This window comes from Triticum urartu, chromosome 1 (assembly GCF_003073215.2).
Source record: "Triticum urartu cultivar G1812 chromosome 1, Tu2.1, whole genome shotgun sequence".
Taxonomy (NCBI): Eukaryota; Viridiplantae; Streptophyta; class Magnoliopsida; order Poales; family Poaceae; genus Triticum; species Triticum urartu.
Window position 1 is genome coordinate 285,477,298 of NC_053022.1, and position 17,697 is coordinate 285,494,994.

A 17,697-nucleotide genomic window follows, 5' to 3' on the forward strand; every position below is an offset into this window, starting at 1 on the left:
AAGATATAGTCCGGCTGTCCGGAGACCCCCTAATCCAGGACTCCCACAGGAGGGGCTTGCCTGGTTGCTCTGGCAAGAGAGAGGGGTCGTCAACACCGTAGTCGATCGGGGCACCAGCAGCGGCGTGAGTCTCGTAGTCTACCGGAGAGAAGAGGGGGAAGAAACAATGAATACAATGCAAACAGATGCACAACGATGCATGACATGACAAGAAGCGGTACTAGGGGTGCCCTAACGCGGTATGAGGTGATACCGGTGAAGGGGGGAACATCCGGGAATATATCCCCGGTGTTTTACGTTTTCGGATAGATGAATCGGAGGGGGGAAGTTGCGTGTTCGCTATGCTAGGGATGTGTGGCGGACGAACGGGCTGCGTATTCGGATTCGTCTCGTCGTTCTGAGCAACTTTCATGTAAAACTTTTTCATTTGATTTACGGATTATTTTATATGAATTTCTAAAGCTTTAATAATATTCTAGAATTTTTTGAATTGTTTTAAATTTGAAAGTTAATTTCTAAAGTGCAGTCAACCCAGTCAACTTTTGACTAGTCAAAAGGGATAGCATGGCCCACATGTCATGGTCATAGGTGTAGATTACTTAGGCTAAATTAATTTAAACTAGGGGGCCACATGTCATTTACTCTACAGACTAAACTAGTAGTACTAAATTAGTGCTACTAAACTAGTCCTAATTGGTCCTAATTAGACCTAGTCTAATTAAACAAGGCCGGCCACTTGCAGTGGCCTAACCACGGCTGTGCTCAAGGAGCACGAGCTCCATGGCCAGCTAGGAGCTGTAGGCGGCCGCAACGCAGCACAAGAGCAACAGCCCTTAGAAGCATAGAGCAGCGGCAGCACGGCGGTCGTGGCAGCAAGCAGAGCAATAGCAAGGACTAGAGCATCAGCAGCAGGGAAGCACACAGCAGTAGCTAAGAGCGCAAGCAGCAGCTAAAACAACAGCAGCTAGTGGCCAAGCAGCGGCAAGAGCAATCGCGACAGCACACAGAGAGCAGCGGCTGCGGGCGCGCACGTTGGGGCTCGGCCGGCGCGAGCTGGGGCACGGTGGGAGCAGCCGCCGCCGCGGTGGGCGAAGGCGGACTAGGTCGGGGCGGTAGCGGGGCGCGGTCGGCGAGACTACATGCGACGATGGTCGGCACGCATAAGCTTGGGCTCGAGCACAAAACGATGCAGAGGTGCGGGCGGGGCTCACAGTGAGGTCAACGTGAGCTCGGGGAAGCATATGCGGGCCGAAGTAGTGCAGATCGATGGTGGCGTGCGCCGAAGCCCGAGGTGGACGATGTAGTCGATCCGGTCGACGTAGAACTCCCTGGCTCCGACTGCTTGGTGCAGAAGATGAGGTCGTAGCAGACGCGGCCCGTGGACAACCCGGGGACGCAGGGGGACGCCGGTGGCCATGGTGGAACCGACGGTGCGACGGCGACGGAGGACCTCCGGAAGGTGGGGAGCGATCGATGGATGCGAGGAGAGGGGCGAGCGAGGGAGGAAAATATCTCGGGGGGGTCGCCCGAGAGGTCGCGGTGGCAACCTTATCCTCCCGCAGTGCTGTAGTGCGCGGTGTCGAGCGCTTGCGGCCATGGTGCCTCGGCCTCCTCTTGTAGTGAGAGGAGGACCAAAAGGCTGGGGTGCATGGGTTGGGCTGCACTGTAGTTTAATTAGGCCTAGTAGCACAGTAGGCTTTAGTTTTGTTTTCTTTTACTTTTTATTGCTCCTGTTTTGCAGTTCATTTCTGTACCAAATGAATTTTGTTGAACGTGATACCTGCCACAAAAATGTTTGGCAATGTTATGGACTACCCCAAATTGTTTGGGGGCTATTAGAATTTGTTTGCGTTTTGTTTTAATCGAAAATGACTTAAAGGGGGCTGTGTTGGTACTGTTTCTTATCCAGAGGCATTTTTTATATTTGAAAAATGTTAACTCCTACATTATAATTAGCTAGTGAATATTTTCAACTCAGCGAACATTTTTGTTTTTCCACTTGAAGAAATAATAATTTGACTTTATTTTAAAGTTGAATTTGAATTCGGTTTGGATCAAAGTGAGATTTTAGATAATTAATTGTGATGGCGTGGCACCATTAGTGTGTGGTTACTGTAGCTTAACTATCGGGGTGTTACAAATCTCCTCCACTAAAAGAAATCTCGTCCCGAGATTTAAGAGGCAGAGTAAAGGGGGAGGGTTCTGGTTACGAAATTCTAGCGAGTGTTCTCGGTCTTAGTTGCCCTTCTCGAAGAGGTCGATCTATTACGTTGATGCTTTTATTTCTCTGCTTCAGGTCATCATGATGAAGTCGGCATCCTTTCTTCAGGATTTGCATCGTACTTACGACAAAGTTAAGTGGAAAAACTCAGGAAGGACGGAGTTTAACACATGTTAGGTACCTAGGGCTATCTCAGTGTATGAGGTATAGAGGCATCTCTCGAGTTGACATTCAAGAAAGTCATCAAGAGTAAAGTAAGAAGGTGTAATAGGAAGTTTCAAGCAGATAGGCAATCGTTCATTGCCTGAAACGGAATGGGAGAGCGGTTCAGACCAATGGGAATAAGTGTTGTGTCTGATACCAGATTAGATCATCTCTTGGAAGGTGACCCGTGAATTACATACGGTTTCAAACGCGAGGAGTCAATTTGGCAACAGGGGTGTACATGAGAGTTAGGTTTCGATCCTCTGGAACTGTGGGTTATGGGCCCACCATGCGGTAAAAGTAGAAAGGGCGGTGATATTTTGCACAGCCATGATAACAAGGCATGTCAGAGGATAGTCTATCAATTATGTCGGCAACGTCGGTACCAAGGGCGAGGGACAAAGAGAACCATCTTCCTGCTCGTTGAACGAGGCGAACCAATAGGTAAAGTTCTCGTCCATCGGTGGTTACCGGAATGTTATCAACAATATTAACAGGGTCTTACTGACAGAGTGGTTCAACGAGGTGCTTACCTAAGCAGGAGAATATTACTACTTAGATCATATTGATCACCAGTAAGGTTAAACAAAACAATGGAAAGGAAAAGGTGATCATCAGATTAAACAGACAATGGAAAGGAAAATGTGTTTAAACACATGTTTCAGGGATATATCCTTCCCAATGACAAGCAGAGCATGATATCCATGACAGGATAGAAAGTAGAAAACCATTTAGGTAAGGGGAGAGGAATTTCATGACATAACCCAAACGACGGTGTTTGGATAATGGACAAAGAAGATATAGCATTGTTCTTCAAATGCTCTTACTGAAAATCGGAGTACCACCGACATGCTTCGAGGTCGCATTGACAAGGTCTTCAAGCAAACGTCAGACCTGGATACACAAAGGATCCATCGGGAAAAACTTATTAAACAAGTCATTCAATTTCCTCATGGAAGAATGATTAACCTTGCTAAAAAGGAAACTATAACAGTAGGTCCTCCGGCCAGGTGTGCTAGGCATGACATCACCTTACCGGGTCACATGAAGACCAATCTTATAACTCTTGGAAATATGTCCCAACCATCATATCTGACCGAGATTCAGATCCGATTGGTGTCAAATTACCTCAGACTCAGGATGCCTGAGAAGAAAAGGTGCAACACAAATTGACGAGATGACATTGTAAGATTCTCGGGAAATGAACTAAGGAAGCAAGTTTCGAATCAAGAGTTCATCATTAAACCAAGGAGAGGACAAGGAGGTGACTGAGGGACTCAGGGACAATTCATCAAGATTTCTGACAAGATGGATTTCCACAATTATGTGAACAAGGAGATAACTTTTGTCAGATCAATGATACAATGATGTATGCTTGAGGAAGACATACACAATTAAACATTGATTGAAAGGTGCACCCGAAATATGGGCTTAGGTAGCATGATCAATGTTAGAGTGGTGATTTGATAACCAATGGTCTAAGAATGAAATATCGACCATTAACTTGAAAGCAATAGGGTTGCTAGAAGTTTTGAAGTAGCACATCATAGTTCAATTTGTTGGAAATATGCCCTAGAGGCAATAATAAAAGCATTATTATTATATTTCCTTATTCATGATAATTGTCTTTATTCATGCTATAATTGTGTTATCCGGAAATCATAATACATGTGTGAATAATAGACACCAACATGTCCCTAGTAAGCCTCTAGGTGACTAGCTCGTTGATCAACAGATAGTCATGGTTTCCTGACTATGGACATTGGATGTCATTGATAACGATATCACATCATTAGGAGAATGATGTGATGGACAAGACCCAATCCTAAACATAGCACAAGATCGTATAGTTCGTTTGCTAGAGTTTTCCAATGTCAAGTATCTTTCCCTTAGACCATGAGATCGTGTAACTCCCGGATACCATAGGAGTACTTTGGGTGTACCAAACGTCACAACGTAACTGGGTGACTATAAAGGTATACTACGGGTATCTCCGAAAGTGTCTGTTGGGTTGACACGGATCAAGACTGGGATTTGTCACTCCGTATGACGGAGAGGTATCACTGGGCCCACTCGGTAATGCATCATCATAATGAGCTCAAAGTGACCAAGTGTCTGGTCACGGGATCATGCATTACGGTACGAGTAAAGTGACTTGCCGGTAACGAGATTGAACGAGGTATTGGGATACCGACGATCGAATCTCGGGCAAGTAACATACCGATTGACAAAGGGAACTGTATACGGGGTTGCTTGAATCCTCGACATCGTGGTTCATCCGATGAGATCATCGAGGAGCATGTGGGAGCCAACATGGGTATCCAGATCCCGCTGTTGGTTATTGACCGGAGAGTCGTCTCGGTCATGTCTACATGTCTCCCGAACCCGTAGGGTCTACACACTTAAGGTTCGGTGACGCTAGGGTTGTAGGGATATGTATATGCAGTAACCCGAATGTTGTTCGGAGTCCCGGATGAGATCCCGGACGTCACGAGGAGTTCTGGAATGGTCCGGAGGTAAAGAATTATATATAGGAAGTGCTATTTCGGCATCGGGACAAGTTTCGGGGTCACCGGTATTGTACCGGGACCACCGGAAGGGTCCCGGGGGTCCACCGGGTGGGGCCACCTGCCCCGGGGGGGCACATGGGCTGTAGGGGGTGCGCCTTGGCCTATATGGGCCAAGGGCACCAGCCCCAAGAGGCCCATGTGCCTAGGGTTTCAAGAAGGGAAGAGTCCCAAAGGGGGAAGGCACCTCCTAGGTGCCTTGGGGAGGAGGGATTCCTCCCCTTGGCCGCACCCCCCTAGGAGATTGGATCTCCTAGGGCCGGCGCCCCCCCCCCTTGGCCCTCCTATATATAGTGGGGAGATGGAGGACTTCTCACCCCACGCCTTTGGTGCCTCCCTCTCCCTCTCCAACACATCCTCCTCCTCCATAGTGCTTGGCGAAGCCCTGCCGGAGTACTGCAGCTCCACCACCACCACGCCGTCGTGCTGCTGCTGGAGCCATCTTCCTCAACCTCTCCTTCCTCCTTGCTGGATCAAGAAGAAGGAGACGTCACGCTGACCGTACGTGTGTTGAACGCGGAGGTGCCGTCCGTTCGGCGCTGGGATCTCCGGTGATTTGGATCACGTCGAGTACGCCTTCCTCATCCCCGTTCTTTGAACGCTTCCGCGCGTGATCTACAAAGGTATGTAGATGCAATCCGATCACTCGTTGCTAGATGAACTCATAGATGGATCTTGGTGAAACCGTAGGAAATTTTTTGTTTTCTGCAACGTTCCCCAACACAATTGTCGGTTTTCCGGTTAGAAACAACACGGGGACCAAGGAGTGAACGGATATGGCAAGGAATATCACCTGTATCAAGAATTCTTAAGAGGTGGTGAAATTCTCACGACATTCTTGTCATAAAAGATGGTAATACTCCAAGGTAAAGAACAAATGCTGGATAGCAAGGATCTCAAGGTATAACACGAAACACGAACAAGTTTGTGTTTAACGGAAGGTAATAAAGTGGTCAATGATAACACAAATCATTGAGGGTCGGGATGGTACTTCTCATCATGAATTCAATTGATATCCTAGAAGGAGTCAAAATATTGATGATGATCATGACACATTTGTCAAGAGATTTCATGAAGATGTAATCGATCAGCGATGGCATCAAGTCAAAGGAATGATGAAGCGCAAGTTTATTGGAACCACGGGTACGACAAAAACTCGGAATCAAGCTTGTTGTTCAAGGCGAAATGATATGACGAGGAAAGTCGATGTAAGCTTAGCTTATTGCCGAAAGATGTGCTCTGGTAATAAGGTACGAGTGGCAGAGTTAAAATTTAGCACGGCAATGATATAGCCAATCAGGCTAGGAATGACTTGAAGGGTTATTAAACTCATAAGAAACGAAGATTACTTAGAGTTATTGAATCGGAGTGCGGAATCGATTCACTTATCGGTGTTCTTGAGTGACTATTAACACATAACCCTGGGGGCCATTGGATTCGGCGAGAATAATAGTTGATGAAGAACTCATAAGTTATGTAGTTCCGTGATATTCTCGAGATACCAGAGGGTATACTCGAAGGTAGGACAGAATAGAGGTTGGATAGGTATATTGATCTGCAGAAGACAAGTACTCCAATTTGTCCGAGAAATGGTATTAAGGAGAAAATATGGTCGGAACCACGGTTGCAAAGGACCAAGCATAGATACAAGATGAACTTATAATAGGGGGATTATTATTATTACAAGAAACTTCCATGATAAGTTCCACATCGGGTCCATGGGCGTGAACACAAAGTTCAAGGTCGACTCCCACTTCTGCAATGCATAACCTTTCATCCACTTCTCGTTTATGAAGAAGTTGTAGTGTTGAAATTTTATCTGGCGAACCACCAGAAGAATATGACTCGTGAAAACCTTCGGGTTCACACGGATAAGAAAAGGCATAGGTTCAACCCGTCAGGGTATCGTGGAAACATATACCACAAGCTTCAATAGTAAATTATACAAGCTCGAAAGTAGAGCATGGTTGACAAAAGCAGAGGATACAATTTACCAAAGGCATTATGTATCCGAGGAAAGGCTCACAAGCTTATTGAATATGAAGGACGTTGTCGGACAAATTTCCGACAAAGGGTCTGATGGTCCACAAAGGATCTGATGTGAGTATCGGTACTCAAACAGAGGAAGAAAGAATGCAAGGAGATCAGAATATAGAAACAACTGACTAACTCAAAGCTCAAATGCAAAGGAATTATGAATTCCAAGACAAGGGTTCAGAAGCAAACCTCTGATTAGGGAAGGATAAGTAGAATAGCCTTAGGGGTACAATCGATGGCAATTTGATTGGACAAGATCCATCTCATGTTTAAAATGACGTCTGAGCCGGAAGGATAATTTATAAGGGTCAACTAATGATTGCGTGCATTCACAGACAATAATTCATTAGGCTCAAAATGGCAAGGACAAGGGATGTCAACGAAGGCTACTAGGCATATGGAATTAAACATAATGCAAGCAGGCAAGAATTTCAAGAGCAAAAGTCTATTGAGGATTTTCGAAAGACCGAATAGCATTCAAAGAATTTGGTGAAACACATGATCAGCTGGGGATGAACGAATCCTTGATAAGTGTGAGGGATTATCCGTAGGGTTATTTCTGTGGCAAAGAGCTGCAAAGTGGTGAGCACAAAGGATTCTTGAATTATCGAAGAAATTTTTAGGGTATCAAGTAATAACAGGGGCAACTGGGAACAAAGGTAAGAACGACAAGTGTAAGCAATTATCCATAAGGATTTATAGATGGACGGGAATAGCAAAAGTGGTGGGCACCAGGTCTCGAGAGAATAACGGAGAGTATCATCGGAATCTTCTGGTGAAGCAGGCCATCATCTGGAATGAAGGGGCTCTCCGGGAGAAAGTATTTACGAGAACCTAGAGTTAGAGTTAGCAAAATCATTTAACCCGAATAGAAGAGAGATCAGAGTCCCAGAGTATAGACGAGGAATAAAAGATCCTAATACCACCCAATTACGACGTGGGCCCATGGGCCGCACAGCCATGTTAGTAAAATAGTTTTCATTGACTAGACTCAACTTCGGCCAAAGAGTGTGGAAGGGGGATTCCTACAGGCAGTTGGCTCTGATACCAACTTGTGACGCCCCCGATTCAATCGTACACTAATCATACACGCAAACGTGTACGATCAAGATCAGGGACTCACGGGAAGATATCACAACACAACTCTACAAATAAAATAAGTCATACAAGCATCATATTACAAGCCAGGGGCCTCGAGGGCTTGAATACAAGAGCTCAAGCATAGACGAGTCAGCGGAAGCAACAATATCTGAGTACAGACATAAGTTAAACAAGTTTGCCTTAAAAAGGCTAGCACAAACTGGGATACAGATCGATTCAGGCGCAGGCCTCCTGCCTAGGATCCTCCTAAACTACTCCTGGTCGTCGGCAGCGGGCTGCACGTAGTAGTAGGCACCTCCAGTGTAGTAGGAGTCGTTGTCGACGGTGGCGTCTGGCTCCTGGGCTCCATCGTCTAGTCGCAGCAATCGGGTATAGGAAGGGGGAAAAGAGGAAGCAAAGCAACCATGCGTACTCATCCAAAGTACTCGCAAGCAAAGAGCTACACTACATATGTATGCATTGGTATCAAATGGCAAAGGGGTAAGATATGTGGGCTGAACTGCAGAATGCCGGAATAAGAGAGGGATAGCTATTCCTATTGAAGACTACGCTTCTGGCCACCTCCATCTTGTAGCAGAAGAAGAGAGTAGATGGTAAGTTCACCAAGTATCATCGCATAGCATAATCCTAACCGATGATCCTCCCCTCGTCGCCCTGTGAGAGAGCGATCACCGGTTGTATCTGGCACTTGGAAGGGTGTGTTTTATTAAGTATCCGGTTCTAGTTGTCATAAGGTCAAGGTACAACTCCAAGTCGTCCTATTACCGAAGATCATGGCTATTCGAATAGATTAACTTCCCTCCAGGGGTGCACCACATTTCCCAACACGCTCAATCCCCTTTATCTGGAAACACTTTCCTGGGTCATGCCCGGCCTCGGAACACGTCGCAGCCCTACCTAGGCACAACAGAGAGGTCAGCACGCCGGTCTAAATCCTATGGCGCAGGGGTCCGGACCCATCGCCCATTGCACACCTGCACGTTGCGCACGCGGCCGGAAGCAGAATTAGCCCCCTTAATACAAGAGCATGCTTACGGTCCAATCCAGCGAGCGCCGCTCAGTCGCTGACGTCACGAAGGCTTCGGCTGGTACCACGACGTCGAATGCTCATAACTGTCCCCGCGTAGATGGTTAGTGTGTATAGGTCAGTGGCCAGACTCAGATCAAATACCAAGAACTCGTTAAACATGTTATTTTAAAGTAACCGCGGATGCCGACCAGGGCCAGGCCCACCTCTATCCTAGGTGTTCTCAACCTGCCCTGTTGCTCCGCCTCAAAGTAATAGTCGGGGGCTGTCGGGAACTCAGGCCCACCACTACCTGGATGGAGCCACCTGCCCCTTCAGTCCCCATCTCCGAATAATATCATCAGTAATGTAACAGTATAAAGTATATAGCATATGTCCGTGATCACCTCCCGAGTGATCACGGCCCAGTAGTATAGCATGGCAGACGGACAAGAGTGTAGGGCCATTGATGGAACACTAGCATCATATACTAAGCATTTAGGATTGCAGGTAAAGGTAACAAGAGTAGTAGCAAGGACAGGCTATGCATCAGGATAGGATAACGGAAAGCAGTAACATGCTACACTACTCTAATGCAAGCAGTAGAGAGAAGAATAGGCGGTATCTGGTGATCAAAGGGGGGGCTTGCCTGGTTGCTCTGGCAAGAGAGAGGGGCCGTCAACACCGTAGTCGATCGGGGCACCAGCAGCGGCGTCAGTCTCGTAGTCTACCGGAGAGAAGAGGGGGAAGAAACAATGAATACAATGCAAACAGATGCACAACGATGCATGACATGACAAGAAGCGGTACTAGGGGTGCCCTAACGCGGTATGGGGTGATACTGGTGAAGGGGGAAAACATCCGGGAAAATATCTCCGGTGTTTCGCGTTTTCGGATAGATGAATCGGAGGGGGAAAGTTGCGTGTTCACTATGCTAGGGATGTGTGGCGGACGAATGGGCTGCGTATTCGGATTCGTCTCGTCGTTCTGAGCAACTTTCATGTATAAAACTTTTTCATTTGATTTACGGATTATTTTATATGAATTTCTAAAGCTTTAATAATATTCTAGAATTTTTTGAATTGTTTTAAATTTGAAAGTTAATTTCTAAAGTGCAGTCAACCCAGTCAACTTTTGACTAGTCAAAAGGGATAGCATGGCCCACATGTCATGGTCATAGGTGTAGATTACTTAGGCTAAATTAATTTAAACTAGGGGCCACATGTCATTTACTCTACAGACTAAACTAGTAGTACTAAATGAGTGCTACTAAACTAGTCCTAATTGGTCCTAATTAGACCTAGTCTAATTAAACAAGGCCGGCCACTTGCAGTGGCCTAACCACGGCTGTGCTCAAGGAGCACGAGCTCCATGGCCAGCTAGGAGCTGTAGGCGGCCGCAACGCAGCACAAGAGCAACAGCCGTAGCTTAGAAACATAGAGCAGCGGCAGCACGGCGGTCGTGGCAGCAAGTAGAGCAATAGCAAGGACTAGAGCATCAGCAGCAGGGCAGCACACAGCAGTAGCTAGGAGAACAACAGCAGCTAGTGGCCAAGCAGCGGCAAGAGCAATCGCGACAGCACACAGAGAGCAGCGGCTGCGGGCGCGCACGTTGGGGCTCGGCCGGCGCGAGCTGGGGCACGGTGGGAGCAGCCGCCGCCGCGGTGGGCGAAGGCGGACGAGGTCGGGGCGGTAGCGGGGCGCGGTCGGCGAGACTACATGCGACGATGGTCGGCACGCATAAGCTTGGGCTCGAGCACAAAACGATGCAGAGGTGCGGGCGGGGCTCACAGTGAGGTCAACGTGAGCTCGGGGAAGCATATGCGGGCCGAAGTAGTGCAGATCGATGGTGGCGTGCGCCGGAGCCCGAGGTGGACGACGTAGTCAATCCGGTCGACGTAGAACTCCCTGGCTCCGACTGCTTGGTGCAGAAGATGAGGTCGTAGCAGACGCGGCCCGTGGACAACCCGGGGACGCAGGGGGGCGCCGGTGGCCATGGTGGAACCGACGGTGCGACGGCGACGAAGGCGCTCCGGAAGGTGGGGAGCGATCGATGGATGTGAGGAGAGGGGCGAGCGAGGGAGGAAAATATCTCGAGGGGGTCGCCCGAGGAGTCGCGGTGGCAGCCTTATCCTCCCGCGGTGTTGTAGTGCGCGGTGTCGAGCGCTTGCGGCCATGGTGCCTCGGCCTCCTCCTGTAGCGAGAGGAGGACCAAAAGGCTGGGGTGCGTGGGTTGGGCTGCACTGTAGTTTAATTAGGCCTAGTAGCACAGTAGGCTTTAGTTTTGTTTTCTTTTACTTTTTATTGCTCCTGTTTTGCAATTCATTTCTGTACCAAATGAATTTTGTTGAACGTGATACCTGCCATAAAAATGTTTGGCAATGTTATGGACTGCCCCAAAAAGTTTGGGGGCTATTAGAATTTGTTTGTGTTTTGTTTTAAACGAAAATGACTTAAAGGGGGTTGTGTTGGTACTGTTTCTTATCTAGAGGTGTTTCTTTTATATTTGAAAAATGTTAACTCCTACATTATAATTAGCTAGTGAATATTTTCAACTCAGCGAACATTTTTGTTTTTCCACTTGAAGAAATAATAATTTGACTTTATTTTAAAGTTGAATTTGAATTCGATTTGGATCAAATTGAGATTTTAGATAATTAATTGCGATGGCGTGGCACCATTAGTGTGTGGTTACTGTAGCTTAACTACCGGGGTGTTACAGTCTGGCTGTAGACTCTACCGGCGACGAGCGCGGGTGCTCGAGGAGCTCCTGGATAGTGGCTCGGGCATGAGGGAGGGCACTTAGGGATGCCCCAGATCGAGGCCCCCGACTGGATCGGGCGGTGACTGGCTGGGTGTGCAAGATGAGGAGGTAGGTGGTTGGATGGATCGGGAGGATCCCGATGTAGATGGTGAGTGGGTGGCGGCGGCGGGTGAGGGGATGGATGGGACAACTCCTCGGATTAGGGTTCGGTCTGCTTATAAATAGGTAGGGGAACTAGATGCTGGCGATTTGGTCCCTTCGATCAAAATCGGACAGTCCGAAACAAATAGCTTAGGGGAGTCTAACAAAGAACCGAAGATATTTTAGGGATGTTTGAGGATGATCTGGATCCAACGGTGATGACTGAGCGGGTCAGGTTCGGGGCAGTTTCGAACGCGCGCAAGGGGGTGTGAGACCTGAGCAGAGAGGTTAGGTGGTCAAACAAGAGGGAAACGAGAAACCCGGTTGATCTCGGAACGATCAATAAAGACAAACGGGAAGCGGCACTACCAACAAATGCAAGTTTTGAAAAATGGCGGCAACATAGTGTCGATGCAATGCGAATGATGCGATGATGAAAGGCAACAAGCAAATAAAACACACGGCGACAACGAAAAACATGAAAAGCGTCTGGAGCGTCGGTCTCGGGTCGTTACATAAACTGTGGAGGGGGCACCGCACACGGCTAAGAACAATTGATGTGCTTTGGGGTGCCCCATGTCCCCATATATAAAGGAGGAGAGGGAGGAGGCCGGCCATAGGGGGCACGCCATGGGGGGAAACCGACTAGGACTCCTAATCCAAGTCGCCCCTCCTTCCTTCTTTCGTAGGGGGAGGGGGAAGGAGAGTGGGAGGGGGAAGGAAAGGGGGGCCGCGCCCCCTTCCCCTTGTCCAATTCGGACAACCCGTGGGGGGGCGCCACCCCTTATGGGCTCCCCTCTCTTTCCCCTATGGCCCATGTAGGCTCATTACTTCCCCGGGGGGTTCCGATACTCGGAGTGATAAACCCTAATCTCGATCTATGCCAACCCAACAAACACCTTCGGAGACATCTGTAGAGCATCTTTATAATCACTCAGTTACGTTGTGACGTTTGATAACACACAAGGTGTTCCTCCGGTATTCGGGAGTTGCATAATCTCATAGTCAAAGGAATATGTATAAGTCATGAAGAAAGCAATAGCAATAAAACTTAATGATCATTATGCTAAGCTAACAGATGGGTCTTGTCCATCACATTATTCTCCTAACGATGGGATCCCGTTCATCAAATGACAACACATGTCTATGGTCAGGAAACTTAACCATCTTTGATTAACGAGCTAGTCAAGTAGAGGCATACTAGGGACACTTTGTTTTGTCTATATATTCACACATGTATCAAATTTTCAGTTAATACAATTCTAGCATGAATAATAAACATTTATCATGATATAAGAAAATATAAATAACGACTTTATTATTGCCTCTAGGGCATATTTTCTTCAGTTTTCATATTACTCTTGTCATATTATCTATAATTTAATAATTTTTTGACTTAACATATTAATAGAGTATCAGAAAGGACAATATTTGTTTCCGTGACTAGGATTTTTGAGAACTTACGAAGTTCTTATAAACATAAAACAAAATTATGTTGGTCCCAGAAACATGGATGATAACATCTGCCAAAGGAGAGCCATGGGTGCTATGTGGGACCTACACGGAGACCCCTGGGTGTGGGCCTCACCCTGGTGCCCTACTTTGTCCCTTGACGCGTACATATACCCCCTAATCACCATCATATTTATCAATGCCGTTTTCATCCATCACAATGGTGGGTTTGTAACAATTATATTTAGCATCTTCTCTCCCATACTTCAATACACAGATCACATGATTATCCATCTGATCTGACATAATCTTTATGGTGTGATTTTGCTATGTGACAAATTATTATTACTTTATGATCAGATTATGGATAGTCTTTTACATGACTTATAGATATATATTGCTCTCCGTTTATTCATTTGCAAATATAGACAAAAAAATGTAGAGGGAGATGTTAGATGGGATAGATCTTCAAGAATGAGTCTCACTGATAGTAATGAAAAAAAACTGCAATTGCATCTTCGGCACCGAGCCCCGACGATGAATACAATGTGAGGGGAATGTTATTATCAACAGTATGTCATCTTACTTAATACTTCCTCCGTTCCTAAATATAAGTCTTTTTAGATATTTTAAATGGAATACAACATACGGATGTATATAGACATATTTCAGAGTGTCGATTCACTCATTTTGCTTCATATGTAGTCACTTGTTGGAATCTCTAGAAAAGACTTATATTTGGGAACGGAGGGAGTACAATATTCTAATTTTCTACCCCCCTTGTGAAGTATTAGCTACTCCCTCCTTTCCAGTTTGAAAGGTCCACGTGTATCCTTATATCACCAATTCGATGAATGTAATACAAGTTTTACATCACAAAAGTTATACCATCAGAAAATTACACAAATGTAGCTAGCGATTAGTTAGTGCATGGAGTTAGTTAGGCAAGTGTGGAGGGTGGCTTTGTGGGTGCGTGAGCCTATATAAGCACTGTAATCATTTTTACTTTGAACCAAGGGAATAAAAGTGAGAAAAGACGCTTGCTGTGTGAAACAGCACGTCACCAAACTCATGCCTCATGTGTTCTTATGCAAACTGTGTGAAGCAGCCATGTGGAAGAAGCGAGCTAGGATCAGCTCCAACACTGCCTTGGCTGTAGTTTCCGAGCATCTTTACTTGGTAACATGTTCATTCCTGTGTTGAAATGACAATGTGTGTGAAAACTCAAATTTCTGTGTTTACAACGCTGCTACTCCCTCCGTTCCAAAGTAAGTGTCATGGTTTTAGTTCTAATTTGACCTAAAACCACAACACTTATTTTGGACAGGGGGGTAGGAGATATTGAAGGCATTTCCAGTGAAAAGAAATGCCGCAGAGGGTATTATGATCTGAGTCTCACCTTCCTTTCTTGGACACGCAAAAGCTTTGTGTGTCATGTGGCACTTTTTCGTTGCTTTTAACCAGCTTCATCATCTTCTGGGCAGCAGCCTTGAGGGTCTCATCGCTCTTGCAAAAAGCAAACCTCACATAACGGTGATGGTAACTTTGGTCGTCGGCATCTGTGTGGAAGAAGCCACGACCAGGTACTGCCGCCACACCAGCATTGTTAATCAAGTTCGTCACGAAATCTATCTGCATTGACATCACAGGGAAATGGTCTCAGTTGTTGAGTGTTGGTGCTCTACTGGTTACTTCGAAAGCATTTCCTTGATAGAGAATTAGAGATAATAACAACATGTTGAAGAGTCGGTAACTAATAAAGCTTGATGAATGTGACACTATTAGTACCAAAATATCTGAAAATCTATAGACAGTTAACTGTTCTGGATTAGTTTGTCTTCAGAGGGACCAGTGTAACTAATAAAGCAAACCAAGTGCCAGTGCAATAATATCTTGCTTTACCTCCCAATTTAATAAACAATTGTTTGCTCCACATGGTTGAATTATCAGATAATAGTGGTGTTTTCTCATTCATGATCTCATATTTCAACAAAAGTTCAGTATGTAAAAGGAACTCACGTCGGAAATTTGCCAGGACTTGGGCAACTCAGCAAACACAAAGACTGAACCTTGTGGCTTGAAGCTAATGTGGAAACCATAATTTTTCAGTAACTGAAGAATGAAGTCTCTTCTCTCTGCATAGTCCTTTCCAAGGTAAGTACAGTTAAAACGACGATGGGTAATTGAATTTGATAGAATGACATTAATCATAAACAGTTAGCATGAAACCTTACTTTTTTAAGGGACTCATAGTAGTCTGGTGTGCTGGTTAGCGCAATCAATGCAGCTTCTTGGAATGGTGCAGGAGCTGAATCTGTCAGTTTGACATGGATATTTCTTATTGCTGTGGCTATGTTTGCTGCAGCACAAGCCCAACCAATTCTCCAACCTAGTCAGTTTATACAGCTAATGTTAACATCCCACGTCACTAGCAAAATTTACACTTGCATCATACAGATTCATGGTAAATCTGCACAGTTACTCAATATATCTGTACAATGAGCAACACTATGAGTAAATCTGTACAATGAGCCTAGCTATGTAACTGAGTAACCCACCAGTTACACTGTATGTTTTTGACAGTGAGGATGTGATGATTGTCCTCTGTTGCATTCCTGGAAGAGAAGCCAGAGAGATATGCTTGTTCTCATCATAAGTAATATACTCATAAACCTAGAATATCCATAATTTTAGACTCGTTTCAAAAACAGACAAACGGATTAATGAATTTACTGAAGATGTTTAACTACTATAAAAGCTATTTCTGTCCACGTGATCGTGCAGATTTACCTCGTCAGTTATTGCAAAGCAGTCCATTTGCTGACAAGCTTGAGAAATAATAAGCAATTCCTCCTTGCTAAAGACCTTTCCTGTTGGATTATGTGGGCTGCAGTAATGAGATTTAACCATGTCACAAATTGAAACAGCACAGTTGGACTCAACCAAATGACTAGTACAATGAGTGCAAATCACTCGTGCTACTTACAGAGGTAAGCATCGTAGGGATAAACATAACAGTGGCATCTACTAAGTTAGCAGTATATCCACGAAAATAGTGGGAACTATTCACCTATTTAAGACCACTGCCTTTGTCCGACTAGTAAACGACTTCAGAAATTTATCCGCATCCAGTGTCCAAGAAGGTGGATCCAATGGCACATACACCTTCATGCACATAAATTAAATTACACAAACACGTAATTAGTCAGCAGAAGACCATCATCATTCATGTCTGAAAAAAAAACTTTGGATCAGACGAAAGACATACAGGGACGCCCCGAGCCAGCTCAATGCATGTTTGATACGTTTCGTAAGCCGGGTCAAAGAGGAGAACCTCATCCCCTGGGTCTATAACTGCAGGAACAGAAACCGCATATGCATCAGTACATTCACCAGGTACAGCATTCCCCTTGAGCTGCCACGATTCAGTAGCCCATATCATATGTACAGAATGAGCATTAGTAGTAGTTTGCATGAGGTACTACTTGCAAATACTGCCGCGGCAAAGGCCTCGGATTGCCCGCAGCAGATGGCGAAGTCCGTGAGGGGGTCGACATCGAAGCCGTGGTCCCGTTTCATGGTCGCCGCGAGGACGTCGCAGACTCCCTGCACATGCCTTGAGCCAGCCATCCAAACGCGCGTCACAATAGGGTGACTGAATCAGTGGCGATGGAGTCACGGGAGGCGGACCTGTACTGGTTGAGGTCGGCGGCGATGGCGGCGGCGGCGGCGGCCTTGACGTGGGCGGGCGCGGGGAAGTCGGGGAACCCCTCGGCGAGGTTGACGGCCCCGACGCGCTGCGCGAGGTGGGAGAGCTGCTGGATGGGCGACGGGGCCGCCCGCTTCGACGCCTCTGACAGCTTCCCCTCCATTGGTTGCTCGCTCGCGCCGACCTCGACTGCTCCACCTAATTCGACTGTTGGAGTCGCTTGGCAGCTCGCAACGTTTGGATAAGGCCAAGGTGGAGTAGGATCTTGGCGTGATTTTGAAAAGTCAAGAGGAACGAAGCAAAGCTCTAGTCATCCTTCCATTTACGGAAACACTCCCCTATCTTTAAATTAACAGTCGTGGCAAAAAAAACAATAAAGAGATTTTCGTAAATCAGCCTCAATCTCACCTCATGCTCACAAAAATTATACGAGAACTGACAAAAGTTGCTTCCAGACAATTTCCTCTAAAAATTATGGTTTACGCGAAGATTTTTA

General features: G+C 46.1%; 1 protein-coding gene across 1 annotated transcript; it reads right to left on the reverse strand.

Moving 5' to 3' along the window:
• Positions 1–14,297: 14,297 nt before the first annotated feature.
• LOC125507976 (probable N-succinyldiaminopimelate aminotransferase DapC) lies at positions 14,298–17,496 on the reverse strand. Its single transcript, XM_048672524.1, has 10 exons — positions 17,183–17,496; positions 16,978–17,108; positions 16,761–16,846; positions 16,563–16,657; positions 16,283–16,379; positions 16,051–16,165; positions 15,727–15,881; positions 15,512–15,637; positions 14,892–15,124; positions 14,298–14,686 (listed from the first exon to the last, which is right to left on the reverse strand). Exons 1-10 carry the CDS (start codon positions 17,362–17,364, stop codon positions 14,665–14,667), a joined length of 1,242 nt encoding a protein of 413 aa, XP_048528481.1. The 5' UTR covers positions 17,365–17,496; the 3' UTR covers positions 14,298–14,664.
• Positions 17,497–17,697: the final 201 nt, after the last annotated feature.